This window comes from Blennius ocellaris (genome assembly GCF_963422515.1).
Source record: "Blennius ocellaris genome assembly, chromosome: 6".
Taxonomy (NCBI): Eukaryota; Metazoa; Chordata; class Actinopteri; order Blenniiformes; family Blenniidae; genus Blennius; species Blennius ocellaris.
This window is the reverse complement of record NC_137655.1, coordinates 22,258,818-22,284,318: the sequence shown is the minus strand read 5'-3', so window position 1 is coordinate 22,284,318 and position 25,501 is coordinate 22,258,818. Positions and strand designations below refer to the sequence as shown.

General features: G+C 43.2%; 1 protein-coding gene across 11 annotated transcripts in view; it reads left to right on the top strand.

Annotated features, from left to right (window-relative positions):
* The window catches only part of mycbp2 (MYC binding protein 2), a 69,544-nt gene continuing 44,043 nt past the window's right edge, over positions 1-25,501 (top strand). For all 11 annotated transcript variants that reach the window (XM_080497990.1, XM_080497992.1, XM_080497999.1 and 8 more), the window contains exons 1-16: positions 1-711; positions 3,317-3,392; positions 13,079-13,294; positions 15,857-16,010; positions 16,207-16,403; positions 17,512-17,754; positions 18,236-18,307; positions 18,505-18,601; positions 18,699-18,772; positions 20,861-20,999; positions 21,148-21,224; positions 22,560-22,764; positions 22,865-23,029; positions 23,119-23,277; positions 23,941-24,145; positions 24,321-24,466. In XM_080497990.1, the coding sequence (XP_080354116.1) occupies positions 428-711; positions 3,317-3,392; positions 13,079-13,294; positions 15,857-16,010; positions 16,207-16,403; positions 17,512-17,754; positions 18,236-18,307; positions 18,505-18,601; positions 18,699-18,772; positions 20,861-20,999; positions 21,148-21,224; positions 22,560-22,764; positions 22,865-23,029; positions 23,119-23,277; positions 23,941-24,145; positions 24,321-24,466 (2,509 nt within the window). In that variant the 5' untranslated portion in view covers positions 1-427. The remainder of the gene's footprint in view (positions 712-3,316; positions 3,393-13,078; positions 13,295-15,856; positions 16,011-16,206; positions 16,404-17,511; positions 17,755-18,235; positions 18,308-18,504; positions 18,602-18,698; positions 18,773-20,860; positions 21,000-21,147; positions 21,225-22,559; positions 22,765-22,864; positions 23,030-23,118; positions 23,278-23,940; positions 24,146-24,320; positions 24,467-25,501) is intronic.

Genomic DNA, 25,501 nt, shown 5'->3' with positions numbered 1-25,501 from the left:
TGGCAGCCCTGCTGAGGGTGCTGCCTCTCCGGGGTCAAGAAATTATCCAGGAACGAACGAGGCACGACACGGAGAATTTGGGGGGATCGCCGATCGTCTGCGGGACATTTTCTGCCGCGGCTTGAGATCGAGCCGTGTTTTTTGTTGTTTTCCTCCTCCCGGAGACGCGCGCCGCGTTGACGCCGTGGCCGCCGGATGTGAAGACCAATAGGTTGTAGTTGCACCATCAAGACAGGCTACAATTTAGCGCTGATATATTCCCCCGGCCCCCTTTTCTCGGATGGTTTGATTGTGGCGTTTGTGCGGCTGGGAGCGGACAGACGATGTGACCCGCGGCGGATTTAATGACGAGTGGATTGCGTCCGATGGCCAGATATCATCTGGCTGTGTTATCTTTTGTGTGATATATGCATTGTTCTGCAAGACGATGATGTGTGCTGCCGCTGCGGCAGCAGCGGCGGCGGCCGCCGGTGGAGGGCTCCTGCCCTCCCTGTCGCCGTCGATGGGGCTGGGTGTCAGGGTCGTGTCTGGAGCCGGGGCCGACCTGTCCAGCCTCGGTCCGGGGATGGGTTCCTGCCCGACACCCGGAGCCCAGTCGGATTGTCGGACTCGGTACCAGCTTTTACTCTCAGGACGAGCTCTGGCGGAGAGATACCGGCGGATTTACACCACCGCCATCAGCGATAAAGAGCAGGGGATAAATCAAGGAAGGTGAGTGGCTTCTGTGGAAAAGAGAGAGAAAAACACCGGAGGCTCGTCTGTCATTCGCGGAGCTAACCGGGCTAGCGACCGTCAGCTAGCATTAACCCCTTCGCCGCGGTGCGTCAGTCCACACCAGCCGGCTAACTTACATGTAAAAACTGGCTGGCCTGACATTTACCATCCAAAGTCAGTGTTTTAACCACCAACCTATACCCCTGCAGCCCCACAGTTTCCCCCCCCAGGAGTCTGAACTCCCGGGTAGCGGTATCGCCTCTTGACTTCCTTAGCTTCCCGGAGCCACCGAAGCTAACGTTAACGTTTGTTCATCCCCCCTGTTGCAGAAGATTTGCGCCCCGCGGTGCTTGTTGGACATTGTGTTTTTTTACCCCCCGCTTATCAGACACGCAGAGTTGCTTAAATATTACTTTAATTCGATCCCAGACGTCTGTTAAAGGCAAACCTGTGTGTGGTTTCAGTTCAAAACAAGCTAGCAGGCTAGCTGTCATGACAGGAGCGATATAGCCGCTGTCCACCTCCCCGTCCACACACACACACACACACACACACACACACACACACACACACACAGACACACTGCTTCCTGTACGTCTCATTTGTTTAAACGTTTACTTGTCACCGCGTTTTGTTTTGTTTTTTACTTTTAAATAATCGTTTTTAATTGCGTGCGTGTGTTTTTAGGCCCCTGGCGGCGTCACTGTTTGCTGGCTCGCGCTTTAACTAACGCCGATGAGCGTCGTCAAGCCCTTCACCCCCCCCGAACCGGGTTTTACCTTTAACGTAAACCAGATTACAAACACACGCAAAGCTGGTAATGACTAGGTGTGCCACATAACGCGTATCTCACGCACACACACACACACACACACACACACACACACACACACACACACACACACACACACACACACACACACACACACACACACACACACACACACACACACACACACACACACACACACACACACACACAGGGTCTGCAAGAGGCGAGGATGTGTGTTGGGAGACGTGGATGAACTCATTTGCTGTTCTGGCATTAGCGGGGAATACAGTTACGTCATTGTGGGCAGCCAGTCCGTCAGGTTGTAGGCTGAGGAGCTGGATCAGTACTGCATCCTCCCCTCACACACTGTTGTTGTCCCTCACCCTCCCAGGCACAGGGGCACACATCTCCAAAAACAGCCCCCCCACCCCCACCGCCTCCTCCTCCTCCTCCTCCCATGCACACTGCTGAAGTCTGCTCCCATGATCAGGTCTTACATCACCAGATTATTATGAGTAGTGGAGTGTCACAATAGTGAAATGCTCCGAACCCATGACTAACCAGTGGGGTTAAAATCGTCCTCCCTTGTTTGTCTGCAGTCACACCGTATGTGCCCGACCGGTCGGAGAATCCCTGCTCTTACTTTCCAAAGAAATATAGGGCAGTATACCAGAAAGAGGCGGTGAAGTCATCCATATGAGACACAGATCCACCAACACATGACAAAACTCCAGATCTAAAACAAAACCCATCCTTATTCTATACTACTACATAGAGTGGAGCTGATCCCAGCTGGTGTGCGAGTGAAGACGAGGTAGCTCGTCCATCACAGGGAAAACGCAGAGAAGGAGTTTGCTCACATTTACACCCGCGAGTAGCTACGAGTCACCGGTTTCCCTCAAATGTGTGGAAAAGTGGAAGATCAGACTCAAAACAAATACAAAACCAATGTTTTGTGATCGTTTTGCATCAAGGTGACTTGATCTGTGATAGAAAAATATTGATAACAATATGATTTGCAATAAATTAAAGCAGTTAAGTCAAAAATTTAACCATGTAACGCCGCTCTTTCTCTTGGAACTAATTTATACCACCAATACGTAATTACACTGTTGTGAGTTACTGGTAATGAACCAAATTCTGTCATTTTGAATTTACAGAACGTAGAAACAATTTATTGCGGTTCAGTCTGTCTTTGTATTTTGTACATGTTGATGTTGTGATATAATGATCACTGGCAGTGTAATGAAACGACACATAACTCTCCATTGCAGGAATGTGTTGACATGCATAAAATTTGTCCCCAGTATTATAATGATGATAATAATAATGATGATAATAATATTTGCACCAGAATAAAAATTTACAGCAATGAAATACAGAGCATACCAAAACTAGAGATAACAGGTTTGGAACTATTTCAGACCCTACTTATTGACTTGTGATTTCTAACACACACAAAAAAAACCAACCCAAAAATATTCAGAGAGATTGAAAGTATGAACTTTTTTCTAGTTTTGTAATTTTAACACGCTCTCGCTGAATATAAATTTTTCTTTAACAGCATGTTTGAGGGAATGTAGTGCACACTGATTGATGAGTTGTCAAATAAACGAGTTAATAAGAAAATTGTGATCATTGAAAATATGCTTTACCTGCACATCTTTCCTTCAGAGGTTTTGATATGTACAAATGATATGGGGACAACGTACCATCAGTATTGGATCGTTCTTTGTGTATGTTGGTAAAGCTTCTCAGTGCTGTGGTGTGACTGATCTGCTCGAACGTCGGTTTGTTTCTGAACGCTCACCGACCACCGTTTGCTTCCAGGGGGAAGAAGGCTCTGAGCAAGAAGAAGCTGAGACGGCGACAAAAGGTTAAATCAAAAGTGAAATCAAGAACAAAGGTAAGAGTTGCTTTCTTTTTCACGACCCAACTGCTGATAATGTTCCACTTGTGGGGGTATTGATGTGTTTTAGAAAACAGAGAGACCTTGGAGTCATTTATCGGGCTCATATTATTTATACGTCATGCAGAATATAATACAACAGATAACACCATGGCCATTATTGTAGTGGTGCGTCACAAGAAGTTATTCACGACTAGCTTTCTAGTTTAAAGAATACAGTATATAAATGAATGTAAGCATGTGGTATTTTTGTATCTCTTATATATGAAAGTGAACATGACCCCTATTTTTTTTAAGCAACTATTACAATATTAGACTTCAAGTAAATTACAGCTGTATTGACTACAGATGTGTGTACACTAATCCAAATACAATGGTGATATTGGTGAGTTTGTACTTATGTTTATGAGTACGTACGCCTATCCACTGTCTTGCAACGTCATGCTTGAAGTAACTGAGAGCAACTCCAGTGTTGCTTGGCGGTACGAAGGCCAGAGCGCTAACGAGACTGGCTGTGAGAAGGCAGCCCACTTAGAGGCACACCTGAGATCGAGGTGCTTGACAACGACTTTCACAGGTCCGGAAAACCTCAGTTTGTGAGCACACGAGCCACGTCGGACACATACAAACTGCATTACGCTCCAGCAAAATCTCATAACGGGGCCCAGAGATGTTGTTACGCGCACCAAAATCTATGGATGCGCAAAATCTCGCCGCAGACACACGAGTATCATCATTACATGGCGTTCCCGGATCGGTTTACAGACGCACAAATGGCATTACAACGTGCGCGTGGAAATCGTGACGCGCGCATACGGCTCTCCACGCTCAAATGAGTCCTTACAGGCTGAGGTTCTCATTCTCCCGCAGTCTTGGCGGCGTTTGTCAGAAAGATTGTGGTTCCCAGTGTGCTTGGTCCGGTGCCAGTCAGGCCGTCCACACACCATGCCAGAGAGGTGGAGAGGCAGAATGGGAGACTCATGGGAGTGGCCCTGACTTTGTGCATGATGGCCTGTTGCCGAGCGACCCAGCGTGTTCCACATCTCCACGGCAACAGTTGCCCCTGCTTCCATCCAAAGAGACGATCCATCCTTAATCAGAGGATGTGGCTGTGTTTTTTTTTTTTTTGCCGCTGCGGTCAACTTTTATAATTATTTTTTTTCTTTGAGGGCGTGGGGGGCATTTTAGGTTAAACTCCATGATTCCTATGTTATGACAAACAAGCACGATTCACTGGGATCTAGAATGACTCATTTCCTTTCTGTTTTTCCCTCTGGAGTATAGGCTCCTCTCCTGACGATCTCGCAATGAATTTAACTTTGTTACAGAATTTTTCTTTCTTTTTTTTTTCGTTCTTAGCTGCTTTGCATGAGCGGGTGAGAATAATCACCATGATCCCAAACGGATTTTTGACGTGCACCTAAATGTAGAATGGACTCGTCTCAGAGTTGACTGACTCTTTGAGGGGACGTCCAGCAACATTAGAAGATCTTCTTTTTTTTAGTGAAAGAGGACCGAGTGGCAGGCGGGCATCAAAACGTGGGTTGTTGCACAGGCAGTCATGCTGTATTTGTACGTGTCATGCTCACTCTTGCTCCGCTCACGCCGCGGACACTGGTCGTCAGACAAGAGTGTTATTTGAAAGCTCTTCTTTTTTCCCTTCCACAATTGTCTGCTTCTGTGCTCGTGAACATGAAAGCGCAGTGAGAACAACAGACCGAGCATAAACACTTATCATCCTAATGGAGGGCTGATGTCATTTTTTTTTTGTGTACTCCCAGATATGGGATCTGTCTTCTTTTTAAAAAAAAAAACTGTAATTATAGCAAGAAGTTGACGGCACAGAATGATCAATCGAAAATAGAATGGTCAAGCATGTTTTCAGCTTCTGTACAGCCTTCAAGTAGATTGACAGATGCCAAGTGACTGTTAGAACTGGACTAAATAAATCATTCATGTGGTGGCCAGTGAACCATGAAACCATGTTTCTGGGCCTCGTGTCTTTTCTGTTCTATTTGTTTTTTTGTTTTTTTTTTATGATGGATCCTCATTAGCTTCCACAGCGAGAAGCTCCTCTTCTGCAGCCTTTCACCATAACAATACATTTCACACACTAATATTAATTTCACGGTATGCAAAACACTCCTTAACATATATCATATTGCCAATAACTACAGAAAATGTTTACATAAATGGAAAAAAAAAAGTTGTTTACCTTGTAAATGGTGCAAAAATATATTTAAGGGAAAAAAAAGCTTCATGTGTCTTGAATGTCTAAAGATTTGCTATTAATGATTCCTATCTCAGCAGAAATAAACTACATTGTCTCCATTGGTGGCGACACGCCTTAAGGCGGAATTATGCATCTTTGGGGTCATAATTGTACACCGTAGTGCCGTTCAACATTTTTCAAGGTTGCTTTTCATATGTTGTCAGTTGTGGTTGGGAGAGTGAGGCAAATAAAGCCAATTGCAATGACGTTGTACTGTAGATGGAATACTTTTAAGAAAACAAAATTTGAGGACTTGAACGCTATGTTTAAGCGACATGGAAAAATTACTTAAGTTGTTTTCCAAGTGTTTTTTTTTTTTTGTGTGAGGTGAATTTGAGACCGCGACCTGTGACTGCCCAGAAATGAACACCGTTTAAAAAAAAAAAAAAAATCAAGGTTTCAGTGTATTTGGGCATGTCCAAAAACCCACTTTTGCTTTTCTAATGATGGATAGTTTACATGCGATTCAGAGTGGTGGCACTTGTCTCAGCTAAGATATGATCGGACCTTATAAATAATAATATTCAGTCATCGCAGCAGCTCCAAATTACACGAATACTTAAAGGCTTACAGGATAGTTGCACACACTATGTATTCATAAATGATTAGATAAATATATATACACATGGAAAATGGAAATATGTGTGTGTGTGTGTGTGTGGGGGGGGTATTCATATTTACATCTTGATTATTCATTGTTTGCCTCAACATCAAGTGATCAGATTGCCACAATCTATATTCTTTAAGTCGACAACTGTGGCACCCTCGGCAGAGTGGGATATCTGCCAATTCCAAGTGTAGCAATCCAATCTCCCATCTCGTTCTGTTTACGTGCCGACGTGCACTTGGGCAAAAACCATGAAAACGCCTTGGTTTACTAGCACCTTGCCTGACGTGTGAATCCTTGTGTGAGCTGAAGGGTGAACGTGAGCGCTGAAGCGGAGAATTCTGCAGTATAAGTCAGCCATTCCATCCCATTTACCGTTTACGACATTATTCGGGTGGCAGATTTGTCAACCAGTTGTGAATGTTACTGGGAACACCAAAGGAAATCTTTTAAGTGTGTCTTTACGTTACGTTGCACTTTGCTTTTGCCTTTTCAATCAACAGTTATTTGTCACAACTGTTGAGGGTTGTGGAAAACAAGCACTATACATCACAGTTTTCCTCCACACAAACAAATACTTTCTATAAATACTGTCAGATGTCTTTTTTCGTCCATCTTGCCTATCTTGGTATCATGAGCGACGCTAAGTGGGAGGACCTAAAGTAGTGTTCTTATTTCTATATTATTTTATTTTTAACGTGGTTTTTCCAGTTTAGCACACAGTCTGTCACCGTTGAGCCATGCCGTTGTTCCAGATGCACTTCATAGATTAAAAGTGTCTCTTTGTAAAATGCAAGGCTTTCTCTGAAAATGACGTCGCTCGCATGGGAGCAGGATGTTGTTGGAAAAACCTCAAGGCACTTTTCAGACTTGAATGTGGCTTTCTTGATGTGTAAGCTGCCCACACCATACACACTAATGCAACCCTGTGTCCTCAGAAATATAGTGGGCCCTGTAACAAGCCAGACCCCCCCCCCCCCCCCCCCCCCCCGTCTATTATGTAGGACAGATTGGCTGCAGCAGTGTCCAAAAAGAATTTCAAATTTTGATTAATTTGACCGCAGAACAGTGTTTATTTTTCTTCTTTATTTTGTCTCAGTCCATTTAAAACAAGGTTTGGCTCAGTGGACAAACTGTGTTCACATCTTCTCTGCTTGAACCGGTTTGGACTCCTATCTAACCGTGAGGATCACACGTATCCAATATCAGGTCTTCTTGTCGTGGGCGGCGGCGGCTCGGCTTGTAGAGGAGGCTGTTTTGTAATTGTGGGTTCAATCCACAACCTTTGATCCCCATCTGCCCCCCCCTCTGTCCATTTATCAAGATTGAGCAAGACACTGAAACGCCAAAAGTGCTGGAGGTTGAGCTTGAGGTTGCAGCTGTTCCCATTGGTGTGTGTGTATGAATGTGCCTGACAATGTAAAGTTCTCTGGAGCTACTGAATCGGGGGGGGAAAAAGGTCTATGTAGGTAAAATCACTCACAGATTTCACGTTTATTCTGTGGATTATTCATCGATGTAGATGGTTAAACCATCAAAGGCTTCTCAATTCTACATAGCAACATATAAAACAGTGGGATATCATAAAAATATTAATCCGAGTGTAAAAAAATGCGTGAAAATATGCTCATTTTAACAACCATTAATGTTACTGAATTGCTGGTAATGACCTGTATTGGTTGTAAAATGCTCTTCAAGCTCCTTTTTTAATTAAAGTAAGTCCTAATACTTGTTTCAACCTTTCTTACACCTGATACTATGGTTCGATATAATTGAATCATACATTTATAAATGGTTTTATTTTGGACATCTGGAATATTTATATTATTGTGAATAAAGTGTCGCTCGATGGAAATTGCCATCCTTTGCATCTTGTTTTTGACATTATCTTACCATTTTTAGAATTGGGGTAGTAAAATTCTCTCTTGTATGACCTTGCTTTTTCTTTTTTCTTTATTGTTTTTCCATCAAAGCAGCAGAAGAAAATGTGTGTCTGTCTTTAAGTGTGGTCAGGCGCTCAGTACCAGGCATTTCTGAAGCTTTTAGATGGCCATTAAATTGTCATTTAAAAGTAGCCAGCAACACAAAGGAAGCCATTGCTTGGAGCTCCATGTTTCGGTCGTTGCTTGGTGTGTTTTACAGAGTGAGAAGAAACCCACAGAACATTAGAGGCTCGGTGGACAGACGCTTTGATCTGCCTCCGCTTTGCGTGCAGCGTCTTAAGTCCTCGATAGTGTCACTTCAGGACAGACGTAACATTACGGAAAATGTTAATTGTCTCCCAACAACCCAAACTATGGTTTGTGGATTCTTGTGGAAGTAAAAATGCAGGGTTGTGCCACATTTTCAGTGTCCCTCTCTTTTTCAGCTTTTCCCATGCAAAAAAAAAATATACTACCCGTAGATCGGCTCCATTTTTCGTATGTTTTATGTTATTGTCGGCGTCCACGGATGATCGTTTTATTCTTGGGTATTGGCGGACGTTGTACAGGTCATCATCTTTTGATTGATGAAGGACGACATGCAGTCATACTATGTAGTGCTCAAGTTTATGAGATCTTGTACGATCTGGCATGTAATAAAGTAAGAAAATTGCAATGGTCTGAGGGTTTAAACTGCCGCCTGCACAAGGTTGATGAAGCATCTTCACTTTCTTCATCTGAAATAAAATGTAAAGAATTCCATAGTATTTGTCTGATATTTGAGGCAAACTTTATTTTGTAATGGTGTCAAAATCTAATTTAAACATCAATTAGCACAATATGTTCTACCTCAATTTGCAGAAACTGTCCTCTGGAAGAGTTTTGAACTCAGAGGGTGTTTTATTGTAAGTTAGGGTTTGGTATTTAAGATTTTGGGGGACTGGTCACGTCGGACAATATCTGTCTCACCCGTTGTTGTTGAAAGATCGAAAAAGTAATTCTGATTCCCGCTCAGCACGCCTTCATCTTTTTTTTTTATATCTGCAAATCTAAACCGTAGAGTTTTATTTTTGCTCGTAAAATGTCCTCATAATGCACAACGAGCTCGTTTGATTCCCGTTTGTGCAACCACAATTCTCAACACTTAAGTGTTTTAGTGATTTTCTGATTTTAATTCATGGCAGGATCACGCAGTTTTTCTTCTATTCGCCATTTTTTATTTTGACTCAAGTTTAAAAAAAAAAATCCAAAATACATCTTAAGTCATCATAGGATTTGTGTTTTTAAACAATGCGGACAAACAGAATAATGCATGCATAAAATATTAGAAGAGCATGAAGAATTTATGGCACAATATTCTAATTGTCCTCGTGAACATGGGGGAGAAACCTTCTATGTCAAGCGCTCATCTTCAACATCCAGTATTACAGTCGTCTTCACCCTTTTTTACTTTTTGCTGCCGTCTTTCGACAAATCCGTCTGTGCCGGACTCGCCGGATGGGGTTTGGTTCATTACAACATCTCTACGCTGTAATGGCTTTTAAGTGCTCTTCCCAGTCTGCCTGCTCCTTTTTGTGGAGGCCTGCGCAGCCGCTCGGCCACAAACACGACTCTCATGGCTCAGCAGAAGCGCAGCAGACAGCACCGTCAGAGGGGGCGGGGTGGGAGCTTATATCCTCCCCCCACCGGCGGTTCGAGCTGACAACGAACGACCTCTCTCCCCAAATAGATGACATCACCCCGTGTGATTGGGATGCCGAAAGCACAACACAGCAGGAGAGGCTCAATCGATCAATGCGATTCTCCGGCGCTCGCCCTCAGGACTGTAGTTATAACAATGCTTCTGCCCGCCCCGGATGAGGGGAAGCTTCTCAGTGGGTTACTTTATCAGGTTTCTTCCGTGGGCTGTCGTTCCTCTCGCCCAGTGTTTTTCAACCTTTTTTGAGCCAAGGCAAACTTCTTTGGAAAAATCTCGAGGCACACCACCAACCGAAAATGGTAAAATTGTAAACTCTGTAGCCTCTATTAACAATATAAAGTCATTCTCATCAACGTTTTATTATTAACAGGAATCAAATAAATACAGAAAAAAGTATTTCCCAATTTCTTTTTTTATTTGTACTCACTCAGTGTGAAACCTGGACCTGATGGATGAACACATCCTGGTTAATATTCTTCCTTTTCAAAAACTTCTCCATCACTGTCACTGACACAGTACTTTGATACAAGATGGGAGCAGCAGGAGGTGGAGATTAACCACACTGACGTCTGGCAGTTTCCATTTCACCGGCAAAGTTCTGTGCTGCCATCTAGTGGTGAAGAGTATTGTAGCGATCACGGAGTTGGTCGCTGCAGGGCATGATGGGAGTTCAAGTTGTTGTGTGTGTTGATTTGTGCTTGTGTTGTGTTTTTGTTCCTCGGTTCAGATAGTTAATTATTTCGTCTAGTTTGGTTTGGTTAGTTGGATGTTGGTGTGCCACCATGCGTGAGAAATGTGTTGTGTGTAGTCTCATCCTGTTATGAAGTTCCGGTTACGAGTGTTCATGTCAAAATAAAAGCTTCTGGTGTTCAGCTGGCAGAATAAAATTTCGACTCAGAGCAATTCTTCCGCAGAGCTCGTCACAGTATTTATACACGTTTAGTCTGCACACTGCTCTCACAGCTGACAGCGGCTGTGAGAGTAAATGTTTTTTTTAGAAAAAATGTGAAATTGGATCATTTCCCATGGCACACCTGACTAGATCTCGCGGAACAGCAGTGTGCCGCGGCACAGTGGTTGAAAAACACTGCTCTAACCCAACGATTATTTGGACTTGTACGCTCAAGCTCAGCTGTAATGATTTTATTGTAAATTCCCCTGCGGTGGAGTGTTCACCTCATTTATACCAATGTGATTAGACTCGGTATTATAAATGGCTTTTTTTTGTGTAACTTGGTGTGAATGACACCATAAGCCACAACATCAAGTTGAGTCATGTCCTATTTCACATACATTTAACAGCTTTTGTGTGTTTGTTCGAGTTTGTCTCGTATTCTTGGCTCATAAATGTATATTAAAATAGGAAAAGTATTTATTATCATGGTTTGAACAATCAAAAGGTTAGCAGCCTGGAGGTGGCAGTGGAAAATTATAAATGGTGAATATGACATAAACAAGCATAAGTAAGAGTTGCAAACCAGGATTCAGTGACTTGTGGGTTATTTTATTGGGTGTTGGTTATTTTCAACAAGTCAAATTAAAAAGGCTTTTGTAGATTTGTTTCTTTAAACAAATATGTAGGAGATCTGTTTAGATTAGTTACACCAAATGACAGTTTGACTCTTGAACCGGTGATTTTAAGATTTATTCAAAATCCCTAAAATAATGTAAGAGCTGATGACAAAACACAACAACAAGGAATCAGATGAAGACTTTGTTAGTTGCTCACATTAATATGGGGCTAAAGCCAAATGTTAAACTGAACCACCATGAATGCACCATGAATTTAGCAAATGAAAAAAAGATGCAACCTTGAAATTCTGTCTCGTAGTGAGATAAATTGACCTTGTGCCTCTTATCTGATACCCTAAATATTTCAGTGTTTTCATTTCACCGATTTTCTTATTTATTTGTCGTGTTTTCCCTTTCCTTGTACTGTATATGGAAGAAACTGGACTGTCCGGAGGAAACCCAGACGGTCCCACATTTCTTTTTTTCAAGGTTTCTAAATTGCCTGTTTCAATAATGTTGCATACAGCCCCTCTGTATCTCCACAAGAAAACAACCGCAAAACAATTGGTTTCAGGTAAAATTGCACGAGATAATATAATGCATGCTCTAGATTTGTGCTTTTTATCGTGAATAGATTTTTAAACGTCGGCACAATTTTATTTTAGTGGAAATCTGGACTTGGAAGAGCTTCTGAAGCATGATTTTGCAGCTCATTATTTGGTGTTCTGTTTTATATCAAGGAAAATAGTGTGAAACTGAAGTGGAGAAACCGACAGTGATCAAGACCAAAGCAAAATTAGGCGGGGACCTTTTTTCTTTTTCATTGTTGAGTCACTGCCTAAGCATGAGAACAATAGTAGAAGTGATTGTAGAGAGACATATTTTATGATCCAATATACTTCTTTTTACGTTGAATGTAAAAAATAAATATCATCTGCCTGTATTGTCTTTGACTTTGTTGTGGTCAGTAGTTATGTGCTGTGGTAAATATCAGTGACTGGACACAGCGTTTGGAGTGCCGCCGTCTTAAGTCGCTCCAACAATGGACGACGTAATAAGTGTCAAACGCTCATTGAAGAGTTTTGATCAAACACTATAACATGTCAACATGTCGCCACAACCACAGCAGTCAGATTCAGCGACGCTGCGTTTTCTCGGGTGGAAAAGTGCAGGAAAGTGGCGGAAGAGCTCTGCCAGCCATTACCGCTCAAAGACCTATTAATAATTAACCAGCAACACTGGTTCAAGAAAAGATTCTTTGCGTTTCCTGTAGGTACCGATTAGTTATCGTACTCCTCCGCTAATCGTTTTTTTTTTACCCACAAACATTCTCACCTTAATGAGCAGCAGTCGGTGAGATGAGAAGTGGAGGCTCTCGCCGTCCAGATTTGAAAAAATAAATAAATCGGACAAAAACCCTTTTGATTTTATGTCTAATTTGTGTGCATATTTTGTAAACCGTGTTCATGAAACGAGCTTTCAACGTTGGTTTTGGAATCTTTTTTTTAGGCGAAGGAACAAAGATGTGGTGAGGTTGAGAAATTGAATTTCATTGTATTGGATTACCTATTTAAAACTCTGACATCACATCATGCTTGTGGTGAACAGGAGAAATGACTGGATGAAAACCTCCAATGTTTTGAATTTTTTTATTCCCCCCCCCCCCTGCAGGCTGAGAGTCTCGATGGAGCCCTCTACGTGCCGGACATCAAGCTGCACAGCAACCCTTCGGCGTTCAACGTCTACTGCAACGTGCGGCACTGTGTGCTGGACTGGCAGCAGCGGGAGGCCTCCCTGGCACTGGCCTCCAGGAGCTCGGTGCAGAGCGGTGACTCGGACAGCGAGGAGGAGGAGGAGTACCGCGAGCCGGCCGTGAAGCTGCCAAAGGTACGAGCGGCGAGCGGCACCGCCGGGGGCTGCCTCTGTGGAAGCAGCGGCGCTCGGTACAGGAGCGTCAAGGCTCATTGTCGTCAATCGTTTTAATTGAAATCTCTCCACGAGAGGTTGGAAAACGACACTTCCCGTGAGGATTAGGTTTGACTTTTTCGGTATTCAAAATCTAAATAGAACTCACTTGTTATGAGCATTTTTCCTTTCATTTTAAACCTTTTATAGTTATGGATTTGTTCTCATTAGCGTGAGAAAATGCAAAAAGGGAGCGAACCATGCTGGACTTCCAGTCAAAACCATTAAAAATTATCTGAGACTCCCGCAGCCTTTTGCTGTCATTATTCACATTTACAATATCTTTAACTTTGTGCAGGGAACTATGAGACTGATGTATGGAGCCAGTTGTGATGATTAAAAAAAAAAAACGACAACTCTTGAATATTCTAATAACACTGCAAATGCAGCGATCTTGCATTATGTGATAAGGCTTTAAATAAAGCTGCACACCAATCAACTTGCTCATCAGTTACATAATATAATGTAATGTAATCCAGCTGGTAAATATTATTTTATATTATATATATATTATATTATATAAGTCTCTAAATATGTTTACTTGAACGTGCATTAATTATTGCAAGTACACAACTGCTATTTTATTTGAAGTTAATAGAACATTGAATACACTGAAGAAAGTGTAATAAATGGTTTTAGAACACCATCGTGAGAGATTCAATTACTTGTCTCGGCGAGTGCAGAGCTCCTATAAAGAGTTGATTATCTACTGTACTGTGCAGTGTGGAATGGGACCCAAGCTATACCTTCAAATAATGGGAAATCAGGCCGGTGCCTTTGTTTTCTTCACTCTGTTTTTCCTCTTAAGAGGATTACTGCAAAAAGAAAGAGAGGCTAATGTTTGCAGGTGAACCCAGAAATGTTGCAGATGGATGGATTTAATTTGTGCTGCGCTTTATCCACAATTGGGGAGGCTGTGGAGTATTATCTTCTTTAGGATAAATTAAATAAGGAGATTTAGTTATAATTCCAGCTCACCAACGGTTACGAACAAAACATATGTTGAGGATGTCAAGAGCCTGAAAATATCTATTTAATATTTAATGATGAGGGTTTTTTTTTTTTTGCTATTCAAATGAGGTTATTTGTATTTTGGAATATTTGCATTAACTTATTTGTGTTTCATGATTAATACACAAAAATGTTTTTTCTCGCAAAACAAGTACAGCTCTAAAATAAGAAAGTACATTGGGACACGATTTGATATGGTAACAAAACAATGTCAACATGGAAGAAAAAAAAAGGAATCCTTTCTCGGCCAGACTCCACCGCGTGCTTCCCGCAGCCATGAGGGTCTTTCATTTAACAAAATGTTTGATATGGGATGCTGGAATCAGCAGTGGTGACTGTGCACAGTGTGGACTGCTGTACTGTTGGTAGATTGTGACACAAAACATTTCTTCAAACATTTAAAGGCCGAGTGAAATGTATAACACTACTTTGCAAAAAACGATAGTTGGGGTTCTACTTATAAGGTTCCTCCGACTCTGCCCCACCACTGTTGTCGCATAACAAAGTTATTTGAATTTTGAATCTCCAGCCGAGGAAGTCGGGGGAATCCTTCTTCTTGAGCGTGACGTCAAGAGATGTGCAGATCTCGATCTGTTGTGTTTATATTGGCTTGTTTCCCTCTTAAATATCGAAGTTTTAACAGTGTTTTGAAGTTATAGTCGGCGTTTTATGAGCCTTGATGAAAGATTGAGCCTGGAAGAGACCGAGAGAGGAGAAAAGGAGCACAGGCAGCGGGAGCGGCTAGCCGTTAGCTCGCACGGCTAGCCGCAAGCTCGGGCGGCTAGTAGACGATCAAGTAATACCTGGACTCATCTTCGGCGATTCCGCGCAGTCGGAAAAGGGCTTCGACATGATCCAGGAAGCCGGGTCATTTTGCCAAAAGTCAGGAGCCTCAAAGCCGCGGTGAAAACTGGCGGCTGCTGAGACGAGGACGAATGGAGGACGAAGCGTCTTCTGCTTCCTCAAACATGTTCCAGACGGGGTCACCGATGGTAGAAGGACCCTTCTGTGTCTTCTTCATCAATCACTGGGTTTGAAATGCCCGATGATGATGAAATATCGTTAAATTCAGCCTCTTCGTCGTCAAAACTCTGATCCTCCATAATGTAAACACAACTTGGGCGTGTGCACATCCAGTGACGTCACTCTATTATTGTCAGAAGCTCCGCCCAGCAGCGAAAATACTGCTGTTTATCGGCTATTTTCTCGCAGATTGCCGTGTTTTAACATTTTACCCTTTGGCCATTTAGCATAAAAACGATCCTAGAAGCGACAGCCAGAGTGTTTTGGAGGTCAAATTTTCATTTCACTAGGACTTTAAACTTCACTGGCGCTTTACAGTCTGAATTCCTCCCTCGCCCCCCCCCAAAAGATTCTTTCACAAGAATATTTGCACGAAGTGTTTACATTGATATCCGCTGCATTGGACGTTCGTGAGCTCATAGAAATGTACTTCTCCTCTTGCGTCTGCAGATCATCGGCATTGGCCTGTGTGGGGTTTTTGAGCTGATTAAAGAGACGCGGTTCTCCCACCCCTTACTGTGCCTGCGGAGCCTCCAGGCCTTGTTGGACATGCTGCAGGGACAACAGCCTGAAGGGTTCCTGACCGAGCCTCCCGATGTCTTAGGTAAAACCTAAAAAATGTCTTTATCTGTTTATCCATTTTAATCTAATTTCATATGAATCCTAAAATGTGCTGCTCTTGTTGAGACTGGTTCTCTTGGCTCCACAGTTAATTTTATAGAGGATTTAACACAAGATAACTTTTGATTTTCCTCTCCTCCAAAGCGTCTCATGTCCTCATGAAACGTTTGCTTTGTCAGAGTCTCTGTTCCAGTTGTTGTTGGAGACCACGGTCCGGAGCACCGGGCCCAATGACCCGACCGGACAGGCCATCACTGCCCTGTCCTGCGCTTGCCTCTTCAGCTTGGTGGTGGCCTGGGGGGACACGGGCAAGATCCTGCAGGCAGTCTCTGCCATCCTCACCAATAACGGGAGTCATGCCTGCCAGACAATACAGGTAATTAACCGCGATGCATGAATTTGGTGAGATTTAAATGCGCTTTCAGCTTTTTATAGGTTGCAAAGATTTTTTTTCCCCCTTGCGTTAAATATAATCAGAACAGATTATTATCAGTGTCCTCTGGACTGATCATGTATATTATTTTATTTATTTTGCAGTTGTTAAAACCGCAGCACGCACTGCTCGTCTTTTCAGATCGCTCATAAGGAACAAATCTATTCTTTTCCCAGAAAAGGCCTCACGTGTGATTCTGAGCCTTTCCTTTTCTGTTTTCTGAATCCCCAACTTTCAACAAGCAAACACTTTGAATTAAAAAAAATGTTCTCAGTTCCACATCGTTTTGACTGAGAAATGTGCGTTTCTCAGTGATCCACTCAGGATTAAAGACACTTTTTCCTCCCGAGTGCAATTCAGGGTGTCGTAGAGTAAACCTCCAGCGCGCACACGCGTTTCCCCTCTTCAAGCGAGACCGCGTGTAAGTCTGAGAACAAGACAAATTGAGTTTTGGAAAATGTCATGCTGTCCCGATCCTCCTGTTTGATTATGTTACCCGGCCTGCATTCTTCCGCCAATTAGCCGCTCGTCTGTGCGCTTCCATCTCTGGCGTGTCCTCTTTCCTAGCCTCTCCTCCTCTCGGTTTTCCCTTGTTTATATGAGGAAAGTGTAATTGCGAGATCTTTTGAGACTGCAAATCGAAGCGGGCGTCCGCTCTTCTTTAACTTGTGAATTTTACTAGTATTTTTGCACCTTTCTGGGGCTGCAGATACTGTAGATTTAGTTCACTCACATGGTAGACCCTCAGGTGTTAACTGGACTGAATCATCACAATGGCAGGCAGGCTGCCGAGAAGTGTGGGCTTTCATGTTGTGCATGCCTGTGTGTTTGTTTGGTTTTGTGTGTGTGTGAAATGCATTCAGGCCTGATAGGAGAAGTGCAGACAAACTGGCTGCAACTCTCCGCATCTCTAAAAATGTGACGAGCGGCACACCAAAAGTGAATCTCCCGGGGGGAGTTTCTCATTTGCCCAGACTTTGTTTTGCAGACGCACCTCGCCATGTCTTACCAAAAGGTTTCCCCCTGCCTGTCTTTTCCAAATCTCCACCAGGTTCCCACCATACTGAACGCTCTGCAGCGGAGTGTACAAGCTGTACTGGTGGGCAAGATCCAAATCCAGGACTGGTTTGGAAATGGCATCAAGCGCGCGGCCCTGATGAACAAGTGGGTCCTGAAAGAAGTCGTCATCGACGACGACGAGCGCTGCCTCCTCCAGACGGACGGCTCCTTCCTGTATTTACTCTGCAAAGATGGACTCTACAAAGTAGGATCTGGCTACAGTGGTACAGTCAGGGTGCGTATCACCATCATATCAGTTGCTTCAGAAATTTCTCTTTTTCTTTCTTTATTTTTTTTTATTTAAACTCTTGATGACATGATGTAGCTGAATAGTGCTTCAGTCATCATTTTTCAGTTGTTTTAGGGAAGTCTGCTTTAATAGCAGATGTTGAAATGTGTAGTTTTGCGGGAAAGCGGCGTTGGTGCTATTTTCTAACTGGGACGGTGTATTAAAGGTTGATTTCTGTTCGCACATTACATTATGAATCTATATTTAAACCTAAAAAGGGAATTCGGCATCCTGCAACTGTTTAAAAGTCGGAACTTAATCTTCATGCTTAATGCTCATTTGAAATTGATGATTATCTAACAGCCCAAAAAAAAGTATTTTCAAACATTGCAACACTTGTTTAATGTTTTGTCATCTGTTAGATTTAAGCAGAGTCTCATTTTCTTTTTTCCTTCTTGCCTGATGATATGCCATCAATGCCCCACAGGGTCACGTGTACAACTCAACGTCTCGAATCAGGAATCGAAAGGAGAAACGGTCATGGCTTGGCTTTGCACAGGTAAGTCCTTATGCGTCCATTAAAACACAGATATTCTACGTGTTAAGAATCTGTTGACATTCTCAGCATTTCGTCTTTAGCAGTGTTTGCTAATTTGTTGGACTCGTAACTCTTCGCAGCTCTGTGTACTCGACTTTTAATTATGCATCGTTCGTCATGATTGTAGATCATCAGCAGTGTTGGTTTTGACTCTTCAGGGGTACTTGCTGTACCGGGACACCAGTAACCACAGCATGGCGGCCATCAAGATCAGTCCAGAGACTCTCGAGCGCGAGGGGACTGTTACCATGCCAGGTGCTGAGAATGCATTTCACGTTCTTGCCTTTTTTTTAAGGCCTCATCGTAATTGAAGCAAAGTCTGACTAACAATAAACTGCCAATGTTGCGACAGGTCAACACTCAGATGGGCAAAACATCATCTTCACAGATGGAGAGTATATCAACCAAATCGCCGCCTGCAAAGATGTGAGTTGTTCTGCTAATGCTTCTCGATTTATTGGTACTGTTTCACTTATTTCAGCCTCCACAAAGAAGAAACGTTAACATTTAAAACCATTTTACCAGGGTGTGGACCTTCCCTTGCATTAAAAAAAAAAAAAAAAAAAAACTGAAACTGGGTGGGGGATCCCATGTCGTCTTCAGCACAATGGAGAGGAAGCTTTATTGTGCACTTACATGCATTTATGGCCCAGTGAAACTGTGGCGATGATGAATTCCCTGCAGGCGATCTTCAGGGTTGGAGTCTTGGCTTACAAAGCCACTTAACTCGGTCAATCTGAACTAGATAGTGACGTGCTGTCGGCTTTTGTGAGGGGTTGTCTGACTTCACGTGCATGGAAAGATGCCGTGACGATACGTGGCTTTCTCCCTTCATGTTGAGTCATTTATAGACCCTCCGGACTGCCCAGCAGGGTTGAATTTATATATATCGAGTTTACAACCCAGTCCACTGTCTTCATTTCTGTTGTCTTATTTTCTTTTTTTTTCCCCCCCCGTTTGTTAAAATGAGGGCAGTTGTTCCTCTGGATGCCCAGTAAAGCATCTGTCACTTGCTCACTTAAAGAAGGATTCTCAGCTGATCACCAGCTGTGCCGAGGGAGGGAGGGAGGGAGGGAGGGAGGGTGGGAGGGTGGGAGGGTGGGAGGGTGGGAGGGTGTGTGTGTGTGTGTGTGTGTGTGTGTGTGTGTGTGTGTGTGTGTGTGTGTGTGTGTGTGTGTGTGTACAATGTAGGCGTGGCAGTGAGAGCAGTGGCACCACATGTGGGTATTCTCTGGAGAGCTTAGTCTCCTGAGCATTTATCTGCATAAGTACTTGCTAATGTGAGTGGGGGAGGGAAAGAAGCAAAATCCATATATCTGCCATAAGCGAGCTGCCTCTTGACTAATTATGGGGCTGTGTACTGTGGGGGGGGGGGGGGGGGGGGGGGGGTGGTGTTCAGTGGAACGGCATGCATTTTTAGTCAGCAACCACCACACATACTGCTTAAAGCTACAGTATGAAGACTTGACAGGCGCATGTGATATGCTCTGAAGGAAAGAAAGCACAATATGACTCTGTCACGACCACACAGTCGAAGCCACACTGGCTCATTGCAAACTTTTATTCATTTTCCTATAATCTTCTCATTACTGTCTTGATCTTCTTTTTTTTTTTTAAACACTCTTCCTTCCCCATTGTGCCTTTCAGCCAGATCCTCACGCAGTCTAACTTACAACTCTGGCAGTTGCACAACCCTCTATATCAGGGGTGTCAAACTCATTTCAGTTGAGGGGCCACATCCACCCTGATCTGACCTCTGGAGGGCCGAACGAGTCAAACGTAGCATGTTAAACTGCAGATATGGACAAATGCAAAGTCTTTCCTTCTTTTGATCCTTTTGTAACGGCAAGAATTTGCCAGTCTATTCTGAAATTTACATATTAAAGTTAATCAGATATTATTATATTTGCAAAAACAAAACAAAACAAAACCACTCAGTCACCTGTATCTGGATATCGTATTTTTATTCAGGATTAAAACAATTTGTCATCTACAATTTGAAATATTTTTGAGTTTACGTGTCTAAAGTATCACTTCACATAAATTGGACACCTTTATTGTGAAAGGTGTTGCGTTGTGTGACCTCCACAGACGCATTAATTAATTCTGACCAAGGGCGGTTTTGAATGTCATTTTTGCCAATCGAGTGTTTTTAGATCAGCCTCTGTCGGGCCGCTTCTGGCCCCCGGGCCGCATGTTTGACACCCCTGCTCTATATTCTAGAAGTTATATGTTCCTATATATCTACATATGGTGTTATGTCAGGGGGTTTAGGGTGCAATTCTCACAAAAACCCAGACACATAGCTACGTGTTTTGAAGGAAGGCCCCACCCTTTGGAGAACTACACACATACACAACAGACCATGTTCATGTATTTCTGCATTTTGTTTAAGAAAGTTTGAATCATCCTCATGCAGTCTGTGTGCAGAATAATCCAATATGAGAATGACTGAACGCCACACAGTTGAGTGTTGTGTTGTGGTACTAAACAGTTTCCTCCTGTATCCTGCAGGATGGGTTTGTGGTGCGGATCTATACGATGAGTTCAGACCCGGCCCTGCAGCAGGAACTGCAGCTGAAGCTGGCAAGGAAATGTCTGCACGCCTGCGGCATCTCTCTGTTTGACCTCGAGAAGGATCTGCACATCATCAGTAAGCGATACAAACTTGTGCTCGCAGCCGTGGGGCTGTGGGCAGTGGTTGCCGTATGCTTCTTGTCCACCTGCTACAAGCACTTGATACCGTTTGTGCACAAGGTTGAAACTGTGTCAGAAATTATTGCACGTTTTTTCCCTCGCAGGCACAGGCTTTGATGAAGAGGCAGCGTTGCTCGGCGCAGGCAGGGAGTTTGCTCTAATGAAAACGGCCTCAGGAAAGGTGAGACTGGTGTTGTGTTCTAAATTGTTGAACAAAAGTTGAAACTTGGAAGCGCTTCAAAGGTTCGGCTTTGTAAAGTGCTTTAGCAAGGGGAAGCTACGGGGCTAAAAAAAATCTATGGATAAACTGTTCATGAGTGTTTTTTTGATCATTCACAGGGACCGCATGAAGGCCATTGCGCAATATTAACAGCTCTTTTAGGTCCTAACATCTGTTTGTGGTTAGCTACAGATGGATTTTCCAGGATCACGCTGATTTAAAGTTTAATAATAAGACATAAATGTACCTTTCGGGAAAAATTTGGTGCTCTTCGAAGTAATACAGGAAATAATGTTGAATTTGTTTTTGTTTGTTTTTTCCCCTCATGAGAACTCAGTCTTTGGACTTCCTTGTCTCAGCCATTGTCGGTAGTAACATCGAAGCAACGCCAGCTCATGGGAAAATACGTCGGCATACAGTGCGAGAGACTCCGCACATTTTTTTTAAATTTATTTAGGATGGGCACATTATAATTCAGAAAAGACAAACTGTATGGATTTGTTTGTGGACAAAAAGCTTTGCTAAGAATGAGTCAAACTGCAGATTATCTTCAATCTAAAAAAAATAAGTTGGGCCAGCCGCTGTGTGGATGTGATGCTTTGTCGAGTAAAAAATTCTCCACATTTTTCTCTTGATTATCTTTTATAAGAATAGAATGTAAAATATGTAGATGGTTTTGGGTGTGCTGGAGGGTGTGGTTGCTAATGGCTTTACCGTAGGTGTGGCGCAGTGTGGCTCCTCTGCAGATAGCAGTCCGGGGCAGTTGCCTGTTGGACATTTCTGTGTCTGTGTAGAGGCCTAATCTTACAGCGCACTTTATCTGCAGATTACCCTAACCCAGACAGGCTGGATGGGTAAAAATAGGAGCCTCTGACCTCCGTCTCGGCACAAAGTTCACTCATTGCTTGCTCCGGACATTGTGCCAGTCATGTGGTAATTTTAAAAAAAAATGTCAAAGGCCCACTAGTTATAGCTTGTAAACCTCGTATTTCCTCTCATGCTGTGCTATCAGAGTTACGCAATTTCTTCTTTTTTTTAACATCAGATCATCTGAGTCATACAAATTCTCACACTTCTTGCAGCAAATGCTGCCTATTTGAATGATTTAAGCACATACACACAACAGACTTTTGTTGCATATCATTAAAATAGTCCTTGTTCCAAAACAAACATAAGATATTACTTGACTCAATATTTGACTTATCGTGTCCCCATTACAATTCCTAAAATTAACCCTTAATCAAACCCATATTTGCCTTTCTGATATGTTTCCTTACACCTTTCTTAATCTTTCAGATCTACTACACAGGAAAATACCAAAGTCTTGGTATAAAGCAGGGCGGCCCGTCAGCAGGGAAATGGGTGGAATTGCCTGTTACAAAGTCTCCCAAGATCGTCCAGTTCTCAGTCGGTCACGATGGCTCTCATGCTCTGCTGGTCGCTGAAGACGGCAGCGTGTTCTTCACAGGCTCTGCCAGCAAAGGAGAAGACGGAGAGTCCAGTAAGACAATTTCAGGCTGCCCGTGAATCTTCATCCATCCCCTTCCTTCCCAAAATAACTCGGCGGATCATCTAATCGGCCCGTTTTGTGCCTTTTCTAGCTAAAAGTCGCAGACAGCCGAAACCATACAAGCCCAAGAAGATGATCAAATTGGAGACAAAGACAGCTGTGTACACAGCGTGCAACAATGGCAGCAGCAGCATCGTCACCAAGGACGGGGAGCTCTATATGTTCGGCAAAGATGCCATTTACAGCGACAGCACCTGTGAGTTGATTTCAAGCTGTCACGTAAAGTACACCGTTCAAATTGTGCACACCTTTTCTTATAAGTCACTACCTTTTTTGTCTTCACAGGCCAGGTGACGGACCTCAAAGGCCATTTTGTAACTCAGGTCGCCATGGGTAAAGCTCACACATGTGTCCTGACGAAGAATGGTGAGGTGTGGACGTTCGGGGTGAATAACAAGGGCCAGTGTGGCCGAGACACTGGAGCCATGAGCCAGGCAGGGAAAGGTGAGTCGTCAAACAATTAAACATGCAGACATTGCGCCGTTCTCAGTTTATGGCTCTTTGTTTTTTTATTTAAAAAAAAGACATTTTTAAATACATTACAGTCATTCCAATGTGCTTTTATAGAAAAAACAGAAAAGCCCAACATATCCACATGAGCAAGCAGGTGTGTTTGCGACTGTGGAAAGGAAAAACTCCCCCAACAGGGAGAAACCTTTGTAGAAACCAGACTCAGAGGTGGCGGCATTCTGTGGACCGGTTGGGGTGAAAGGATGGAGGAGAGGAGAGGAGAGGATAGGAAAGACAGAGAGATAGACTGGGTGGGGAGATACATACAATACCCTTGTTGGTGCTACATACATTTTTTTTTTTTTAATACAGTAATCACAGTGATCCAAATATTTTCCAACTGCCATGAGATTAAACTAGCCTGACCAATAACAGAGCAAAAACCAAAATAATCACAACAATGACAGCAAAGACAAAAACAAAAGGACACAAAACAAAGAAAAAAACAACAAAAAAACCCCCCAAAAAACATGATTTTTATATTTGACAGAACAATAGCAGAAAATAAGAAAAATCAGCAGCAAATCTCATCAATGAGGAGTGTGTATGTGTGTGCACAGTTTTTTTTTAAATTAATTAATTTTTTTGTTGTTGCAGCATTCGGTGTGGAGAGCATGGCCACAGCCATGGATGAGGACCTGGAGGATGAGCTGGAGGAGAAAGAAGAGAAGAGCATGATGTGCCAACCAGGCATGCACAAGTGGAAGTTGGACCAGTGCATGGTGTGCACGGTGTGTGGAGACTGCACTGGCTACGGCGCCAGTTGTGTCAGCAGTGGACGGCCTGACAGAGTACCAGGAGGGTAAGACACAACAATCGTAGTAGCTATACACACTTTGTGCTTATTATTTATTGCAACGCTGACAAATCTGGCCAAATGATGCCTCCCACTAAATTGTCTGCCACAGCATTTTTATTTATTTTTTCCTCCCCGCTTGGATTAATCACTAATGTCTCTGACTTTATCTGTCATCCAGCATCTGTGGCTGTGGGTCTGGGGAATCTGGCTGCTCGGCATGTGGCTGTTGCAAAGCCTGCGCCAGAGAGCTCGATGGTCAGGAGGCCAGGCAGCGAGGCATCTTTGACGCTGTGAAGGAGATGATTCCGTTGGACCTCTTGTTAGGTACGTCGCCTCAGATCTCACGCGCCTTCCATCGCCATTGTCGTTGGCGTACGTGCAGCAACCAACTTAAGGAAGTTCGTCTGGGCGACACCGACTGTGCCTCCAAGCTCGTGTGTTTTATGTTCATGCATGCTTTGCAAAGTGCAAAGTACAAGACCGGGTGTGTAAAATGGAAAGTAGATCAGAAGGTGTGCAAGTGAGCAAATACTCTTTCAGCAGCACATCCTGCTAGTGGTGTCATGGCTCTGCTCGAACCACTCACAAACTAAGAAATGGCAAAACACCCCGTTCCAAATTCCAAAGAGGATTGGTACAGCGATGATGGGAAAAAAAAACCTACTGAATGTTTTCAATTAGTTTCTTTATCCTCATCGTATACGATTGGATGTGATACTAGAGTCATGAGTGCCCACGTTGTACCATGAAATGTGACATAGCTGCGTTTGTTAATGATTTAAAGAAGACATTAAAAAGTACATTACAACTAGGCGAGTGACACACATGGCTGATTGGATCATAAATTAAACATCTCATGTGTAACAACATGCAGAGTAGCACATTGTAATGGATCGATCTTGTTTTACCGAGAATTAAGTTGGATCAGAGTTCACAACGAAACCAACATGGCAGCGTCTCCTCTGTTTATTCTAGGCACCTTGTCAGTACAGTCTTAAAGGAGGATAATTGTGAAAAGACCAAAAGGGGGGGGCAAAAAAGTTTGGGAACCACTGGTTCAGAAAAAGCTTTATTTATTCTGCAAAGAAGTTTTCCGTTGTGCTGATTCATTTATAAGAAGTCAGTTTGATTACGTCTCGCGTCACGCGAGAGTTGGGTCCTTTATGTTTCATCTTTTATTCCTTGTCCTTCATGCAATACATCCATTTGCACTGACTCACACCTTTGTTTACAATTTGCTCACAGCTACTAAGTGTGATCAATCATATGCATGTTGAACTGTGTGTGTGTTGGCGACATCCTCCAGAACTGATGAGAATATGGAACTCGTGACCAGGGTCGTGTGCAGGCTGTGCATCT